The sequence below is a fragment of the Genypterus blacodes genome, unplaced genomic scaffold (assembly GCF_046128005.1).
Source record: "Genypterus blacodes isolate CSIRO-AG114 ecotype Tasmania unplaced genomic scaffold, CSIRO-AGI_Gbla_v1 ptg000201l_1, whole genome shotgun sequence".
NCBI classification, from domain to species: domain Eukaryota; kingdom Metazoa; phylum Chordata; class Actinopteri; order Ophidiiformes; family Ophidiidae; genus Genypterus; species Genypterus blacodes.
This window is the reverse complement of record NW_027467000.1, coordinates 126284-135000: the sequence shown is the minus strand read 5'-3', so window position 1 is coordinate 135000 and position 8717 is coordinate 126284. Positions and strand designations below refer to the sequence as shown.

The window sequence follows — 8717 nt, the reverse complement described above, 5'->3', positions numbered from 1 at the left end:
CTGAAAGCTTCATGATCCCAGCTTCATCTTAACCTAATCACACACACACACATACACACACACACACACAGTCTATCCCAAAGCTTTTCCTGCATCACATGAGCATCAGTCTGGCTGCAGTCATGTGCCTTCTTGAGTCTTCAGAGACCTGAAGCCTCTGCAGACTCGCCCTCATATTCTATTGGACATTCAGAGATATGACTCAGCATCTCTTCTTCCACTGAGTCCTGGTCAAGGCGACGCACTGACGAGTAAACAACAGAAACCCCACAGAGATACAACACCAGGAGACAAGGCCGATGACAAAGGCTTCATATGACACTGTGCTCCATGTTTTCATTTTGCAGCATTGACTGAACGCCTGAGGATCTCAACCTTCACAGCAAAGCTCACTTAGCATCCAGTATGGGCTTGAGACTGTGCTATCTTCACGTCTGACAAGTTTCTGTGTGTGCTAGAACATGCCCCTGTGTGTGTGTGTGTGTGTGTGTGCGTGTGTGTGTGTGTGTGTGTGTGTGTGTGTGCGTGTGCGTGTGTGTGTGTGCGTGCAGGGTGACGGGGTGTTTTCTCCTCTCTCATCCTGTTTGTGAGGAAATGGAGACAGCTACTTACTGAGGTTAATTTTGCGGCGCAGCGACCTGCATACACTGCGACACACACACACACACACACACATACACACATCAACCATCATTCAACCGCCACACTCATTCAGCACTGAGGTGAAGTTTGTTTTGTGATAAACAATAAACGACAGCAGAAAGATCTGATGCCAACAAGTGAGAAAAATATGAACGTTGCCTCTGTCTGTCTTAAAGCCCGGTGCCTTGCTCAAGGGCAAAGGCAGAAACATTAAGCTAACCCCTAAGCTGGATCAATGCGTGTTGATTGATTAAACTATTACAAAGATGTAAAGATAGAGTCCGAAATGAAAATAGGAGGATGTAAATCTCTATGCTGCAGTGGCCCACCTCTGCAAAACAGGAAGTCATTGGAGAGCAAAAGCAACAGGAATCTCTATCAGGACTGATTTGGGATCAATTCCAAACATGGGAAACCTGGAAAGTCCTACTTTTAATCGTTCAGTAACACTTTCACACTTTCAAGCTTTCGACTTTGCTTGATTGTTTTCTTCAGCTTTAATTCTGGAAAAATGTGATTACTCTGTGTTGTGTTGTACTGTAAGCCCCACACACACACACACACGCACACACACACACGCACACACAGTGGCTACCTGGGCAGAAACCCCTCTCTCTCCCTCCTCCCCTCGTTCTGTGGGAAGTAAACTTGGACAGTGAAAACAGGAAGTAGACCCTACCGTGTGACTCAAGCACACCGCCCCTATTTTTAGACACACACACACACATCAACACACACACACACACACACCCCTGCCCCCGTTTCCTTTGGTCCTTAGAGAGGAGTCCCCTCTACTACGGCCCGCAGGGAAACAGGGTCAAGCAGAGAGCAGGACTCTGCTCTCTGCTCACACAGGCCAGGAAGACAGACTGAACACAGCCTTAGTGTCCTTCAGCAAGGCACTGAACCACCAAGCAGGCTCCTAAAGGCCTCAGGGTGCAGAGCAAAGTGACCACATTCACTATGTTTACATGTTTACAGCTGAGTGTTTGTCCTTTGTGGCGATGAAGACGATGAGGTGTTGCATAACGGCGGTGTGAGGCGTTTCACACACACACACACACGAAGGCGTCCCACGTGTTTACATGCCTGAACACATCTATTTACCGTCTCATACTACAGACCTGTTACTCATGTCAGCAGTGTTAGAGAGCATACAGGACGTTTCTTACAGGGAGTTATAGCCTGATCAAAGCCTGTAAACACTCTGGGTGAGCGGCGTCTGACTGATCATGCCTCACACTCCTTTGAGTCGGCCTGTTGTTTCTCTCTGTCTTTGCCGTCTAGCAGCTGAACAAGCGATGGTTGGCGCTCCGGACCACAGCCTCGCCACACGGCAGTCTGGCTCTGTGGCTGTTGCAACACCACACACACACACAAACAGTGTGACACCCGGCGACTGGGAGTGACTGAGCGAGCGCACTCATAAGCCACGGACACACAACTGGAAGCTGCTTCTTGCAGTTAGTCGCCCAGGCAACACATACAGATAACAAACTGGCTTAAACAATGCAAATGTGTGTGACTGTGGCAGTGCAGAGAGTTTCCCAGCAGGATGAAACTCTGATGATTAAGTGATGTGATTAAGGCCATGAATAGATCCCTTTCAAACATCATGTGCAGACTTTATTGGTTTGAAATCAGCATCAGTCAACCTGAGATCAACCTGAGATAACAGACTCAGATTATGGGATGGCTAAATGATGATTTCATGTAAACATTGTAGGTCCGTTTGTGTTGAGAATCAAACTCAGTTCATCCTCAGTTTAACAAGGAAAGAGTTAAAGACGACGATGTCACTGCAACTAAAACAACAAATACAAAATAAAGGAAGAGCTCCCATCTGATCCGATCTAAAAGGAGTCTTTGTAACGTTTAGTTTAAGACTCTATTATAATGTTTTTAAGTATTTGGCCCATGTCGTGCCTGGATGGCTAACGTGGCTACACAGCACTACCGTTCCGCTGAGCCTCTCTACACTATGCACCGTGCGTTCACCTTCCTATCACAAAGCATCAATTTTGTGAAGAGGCACTTTTCAGCCGAGCGTGAAAATGTGGAACGCTGGATTCCGCTCCACTTACTCCTCTGAACTCTCACCGCCATCGCCCACGAGTGGAGCGGTGAATGAACGATCAGTGGACGAAGAGAGGATGATCTCCACTCCACACGCTGCCTCCTGACTGCAGCGAAGTGAGGGCGACACCATCGTCTGAGCTGCAGACGGCCAGCGAGCGCCAGGTCAGACGGGTCAGAGTGCGTTTCTCTCTGAATACACACAGTGCGAGAGAGAGCGGGCGAGAGAGAGAGAGAGAGAGAGAGAGAGAGAGAGAGAGGGAGAGGATGGGAGGGAGAGGGAAAGAGAGTGAGAGAGACTGAGAAAAGGGAGATAGAAAGAACTTGCCAACAGCTCAGTCCCGTTGCCATGGTTTCAGAGGAGGAAGCTGGCACTGCAAACTGAAACAAGTCTCCTCTCTCTCTCTCTGTCTGTCTCCCTCTCTCTCTGCCCCCCATATAAGCGTGCAAACACACACACACACACACACACACACACAAACACACACACACACACAGAGCTTTATATGTACTGTTGTGCCTGACATGTATTTATGTCTCTCTCTCTCTCTCTCTGTGAGGCTGGGATGCTGAGCAGCAGGGTTCTGCTCTGCGTTCACTCACACACTCTCTCACATCGCCTCCTGACTCTGACCAAGCACACAGTTTTCAGGTTGGTTGACTTGTTTTGTTACTTCAAAGTAAAAATGACTTCCAAATACACACACATACACACACACTTTCATAAACTCTCATTGAGTGATTCCAAATATTCCTATCTTTAATCTGCTCTTCCTTGTTGCTGTGGTTGATCGTGTGTGTGTGTGTAAACAGTGCCGCCTCATGATTCCCTGCCACTACCAGTTTCGTCCCCAAATCACTTGTGTTTGTCGCTCCGCACCTTTTTTTCCCCGTGGCAGGTTCAAACACGCCGCCTGGCTCCAGATTCCTGACAGCTGTGGATATCTGATCTCTGCCTCCTTCTTTGGATCGGAGCCTGAATCAGACTTGTGTTTACCAAACAGATTGGTATTTTTAGATGACACTAAGTGGTTCTATGCTCTCATACTGGAGTCCAGCACCGCCCAACACACCTCAGCTAGGCTACACTACAGACTGAAGGAGAGCTCAGCTGAACGGATCTGTTGGTACACACACACATTACAACCTGAAATCTTCCTTTTGCCAGGTTTAACAGGAAATCACAGATATATATAATATATATACAATAAAATGTATAAACAATCTAATTTTCTGAAGTGACTATGGCTACGACAAAGAATGATGTCATCTTCAAAGATCCATATCAACGACATTCACTGCTGCTCTTCATGTCTGCTTGAATGAAAGAGAGAGAAAGACAGAGAGACAGAGAGAGAGAGAGAGAGAGAGAGAGAGAGAGGGAGAGAGAGAGTGACAGAGTCACAGAGTGACAGAGTGCTTGTGAGCTCTGGTTTGTTTCCTCGTCTGTCTCTTTGCCTCTTTGCTCTGCAGGCTTGTAGGAGCAGCAACACGTTGGATTTCGGTCTCGTCACAACACGGAGGCGACGCTTCTGTTCACGGGCGCGGTGAGAAGCGAACACGTCTCACCGCGCTTATGTGCCATCTACGGCGACTACACAGTGACCATGCCAAAGAAATCTGATCTGACACGCCTCCAAACCATCTACGTCCAGAAGAATCTTCAGCGAGCAGAACATTTTCTTCTCTCTAACCTGTCCTCCTTCCCCCATTCCATCTCTCTCTCTCTCTCTCTCTCTCTCTCTCTCTCTCTCTCTCTCTCTCTCTCTCTCCCTAATGGACCTGATGGCCTCATCAATAACACACTTAAACATCAGCTGCTCCAGGTAACGAAGAAATGCATGGCGTCTACATGTAGTTGTGTGTGTGTGTGTGTGTGTGTGTGTGTGTGTGTGTGTGTGTGTGTGTGTTTGTATCTATGCCACACAACACCCACTGGTTCACTAGTTCATCTAACTAGAGCACAAAAAGGACAAAAGGAAAAATGTGTGTGTGTGTGTGGCACGTAATGAGCTACAAACTTAAGGGATTAGTCCAAAACAATTAAGCAAGTTATAAAAATGATAATAAATGAATCGCATTGCTCTTGTCTGTCTTGATGCAGAATTCTGATGGATTATTCAACCAAACACTGAGCAACCTGATGAGAAATAGATGGAAGTGAATGGAAACCAAACGCCTGCCAGGTAAACGGTGACAGTGTTAAAGTCAGCAAACTGATCCATTTAGTCATCAATCAGGTACATTTGATCAGTGTTCTCAGATGTGAGGCTCTGCTGCATCGCTCTGATTCAGGTCTTCATAAATAAATCACCTTTGACCTTTGACCTTTGACTGTTCAGAGGAAAATTCCAATCTGACAAATCAGGATTCTAATCAGAATAAGTGCTGATGGATTAGAAATGAATGCAAACTGGAAAACTGTGTGACGGAGCGCTGATCCTTCATCACAAGGTGGGAAACGTTCTAAAGCCCAAACCCGGTGCTGATATGAGGAACGTACAGAATGATTCTCAGCTCGACAGGGAGGGGAGAACTTCCTTACCCAGTCCTCGAAGTGTTTGCTGCCGTTGTGCAGAATATCCTCAAACTGGATGATGCAGTTGGCCACAAAGTCGTCGTATCCGATGGGGGCGTCGTGGAAGACGGACAGCTCGATCCTGCGGCCATCGTGGACCTCTGTGGTGAACTCTTCGTTCCAGGTGGGGCTGTTGGTCTTCTGCTTGGTGGACGTCTGTCCCACCCGGGAGTCGTCCACGTTCAGGGCGATGTACGTGTCCAACGTCTTGGTCCCCACGGCGTGCCGCAGGGACCGGGCGGTGGGTTTGAGGTCCAGAGCATCGCCGATCTTGATCTTCAGAAGCCCGTTGAAGACCACCATGGCGCTGAATCTGTCCCACCACTTGATGCTTGACTGATAACTCGGCTTCCTCCTCTGCCAGATTAAAAAGAAGAAGATACAACTCACGCTCCTGATCGTGTCAACCAAAGCAAACACAACTCCACACACACACACCTACTCTCTGACCTCTGACCTCTCTCCTGCTGCTGCTCTACAAACCACTGAGGCCCGATTCAGAGCTTTATTCCTGAGCTAACGGGACGCTTTCCTCCAAACGTTGCAGACTAATGAGGATGTTTTCAGTCATGATTCTATATCAGCCTGCCTCAAGGCCGGACAGAAATGTGATGCTGATCAATAACTTCCTGCTCTTCTGTCATTGATAAAGGACGATTAGAATCTTTATCTTTCTGTTTACTCAACAAAACAAAACCAAGTCATTATGGGTTTGACAGATGTTGGAATAGAGAAGTGGAGCTCATATGGAGGAAGAGGAAGATTTGAAGAACGCGGATCATTACTTTAAAGTAGAAACATTTTAAGGTAAAGTTGTGTTTAAGTAGCCTGAACCTAAACTCTGTGTCCGCTCTCTGTCCCATCCTCTTGTTTTCTCTTTATCTGGAGGTCATTATCTCGTTATCAAACGAAAACAAGATTACCAAGGAGAAGCAGACAGGCCACGCCCCCTCCCAGCTTCCGTACTTTTACCACTTTGAATCGTGTTTTTTTATTGGTTCGATCGTTCAAACGTCCCCGCAGTGAAGCGCTTTGATTGATGTGGCGCATGAACGTGTTGTGTTTGTGTAAACTTGCCTCGTCTTCCTTCTGCGCCGCCGCCACTTGACTGAGCTCCTCTCCGGGCTGAATAGCGGCTCTGTTTGCACCCAGACGCCGTAATTCTTTCCACTTGAGTGTAACGGAGCAGACACTGAAACGCCCCGTTCACACGCTCCGGTCCCCCGCTAGCCGGACCGCTGGCCGGACCACTGGCTGGACGTGTCCCGTTAAATACACAGCAGTCCGATCGAATACCCGAGAAGCAATCCTCCACAAAAACAGCGTCAACACAGCCGCCGAGGCTGGATCGTGACCTCCGGGGGAAGAAGGAAGAGAAACGTCAACAAGCGATCAGAGCAGAGGCCCCAGATGTGTGTCCGCCTGTCACGGCTCCCCCTCCTGCCCGCTGCCCGCCGCGAACTAAGCGAGGCTGCGGGGAAGAAGCGCCAGTCTGCGTCGCGCAGCACCGGGAGAGCGGAGACGTGTGGTGGGCGGAGGCTCCAGCGGCGCGTCGGGCATGTTTCAGCCCCGGCGGGAGCGCGGCAGGGGCGGGGGAGGGCTGAGGTCCAGGCGGCGGAGCTGCGGGAGGCGTGCGGCGGGTCCTGGGTCCTGGGTCCTGGGTCCTGGGTCCTGGATCCTGGGGCGCTCGGCCTGGGGCTCAACTTCCCGTGGACATGCGTCTCGCTCTCTCTCAGTCTCTCTCTCTCTCTCGCTCTCTCTCTCTCTCTCTCTCTCTCTCTCAGTCTCTCTCTCCTCTCTGGTGCAGGAAATGCGAAAAACACGTCAGATTGTTGTTTTTTTCCCGAGGCTGCTGTGACAGACGGGGGAGTGCGACGCAGCCCAGACCGGGGAGGGAGAGGGAGGGAGGGAGGGAGGGCCGGTTAGAGAGAGGGGGGTGGGACGACCGGCTGGGCAAATTAAACGCGCTCCATCCCGCTAACGCAGATTGAACGCAGACTGAGCGAGGCTTTTACCTTCATAGCTCAGCAGAAGGAGCAGGTGTGAGTGTGTGAGATAACAGCGACTTCTTTCTTTCTTTCTTTCTTTCTTTCTTTCTTTCTTTCTTTCTTTCTTTCTTTCTCTTCTTCATGACATTAGTTCCATCCCTGTTCTCTTTCTTTCTCTTTCTCTTTGTGTAACTCAACCCTGCATTCCTTCTTTGTGGCCTGGTTTCTGTCGTCACCTTTCCTGTTCCTCCGCCTCTTGTTTCTCTCTTTCTTTAGAACTCTACCTCTTCTCCACCTCACTTCTTGTCCCTTTACATTCCATCTTTGGGAGTGACTCCTCCCTCACTGGGAGCACCGGTGCAACACAAAAGGTTGAATGAAAGCCCCAACTTCTGGATGTGAGAAACACGTCCAGCACCAGCACATCCATCCTTCCTCCCTTTCCTTCTTCCTTCTCTAAGTGCAGGTGCAGAGACGGTCACCGGGCCGCTCCATAAATCCATAAATCTATAAATCTGGGCTCCATAAAGCCGACACCTTGCAGGATGAATGTGAGCTTGTGTGGCCTTCAGAGAGACGCTGCTGAGCCCAACGCCACTAAATCAGAACCGTGAGCTCCGGCCCAGACACCATGACCACGTCTCCTCTGTGCACATACACACACACAGGAGTCAAACCCTCCCTCACACATGTATACTTGAACTGTGACATTGCGACGTTTGTGTGTCTGTCACACTTCCTCTGCAGCGTTCCTTCATGTTGACATTGAGACTCTTCCTCTTGTCCTCCAGCTCCTCGGATCCATTTCTAACCATCTCCTCCATGTTCCCTCTGTAAACACACATACACACATCTGTACAGCACAGGAGCATTCACAGGTCAAAGGTTAAATATTGCAGTCCATGTTTGTCTGTGTAAAGGAATGCAGAACATTGAGTTGTTCTGATCTCTCCTCTTCTCCTCTACGGCCTTCAGATGGAGATCAGATCGGTGTGAAGACTCATCTCATTACTTTTTCATAAAGGATTAAAGGTTGCTGTTGTTATTTTTGTTGTGCAGCAGCTCAGTCCTGCATTAAACAATACTGCTTAACCCCTTCAGGTAAGGTTAACATCCCTCTTACTCTCTATTATAAAGGAAGCTTCATATCTGAAGTGTGTGACGGTCATTTAATCTTCCTCTCCTGCTGCTTATAGATCTACCAAACAAGGAACAGATGATGACTCTTATGGGTTTGACTTCTTATTGGGCTTTGTAACTCTGGATCCGTCATACCCCCAGAGCAGTGCAGTCCATTCAACACTGAGCACTGCTGCCCCCCTGTGGTCAGACTTTGCCACTTCAACATAGTACAACTGCTCCTAATATGAACTCGCGAAACTAAACCGCAACTCCTGTAGGAATATAGAAATAATCTCAGGAGTTCTCAATCC

The 8717-nt window shown here is 48.7% G+C and overlaps 1 protein-coding gene across 1 annotated transcript in view; it reads right to left on the bottom strand.

Annotated features, from left to right (window-relative positions):
• The window catches only part of LOC143015407 (protein kinase C epsilon type-like), a 37987-nt gene extending 30805 nt beyond the window's left edge, over positions 1–7182 (bottom strand). Inside the window, 2 exon segments of the mRNA XM_076169363.1 lie at positions 5264–5653; positions 6370–7182. Coding sequence (XP_076025478.1) covers positions 5264–5599 — 336 coding nt within the window. The 5' untranslated portion in view covers positions 5600–5653; positions 6370–7182.
• Positions 7183–8717: the final 1535 nt, after the last annotated feature.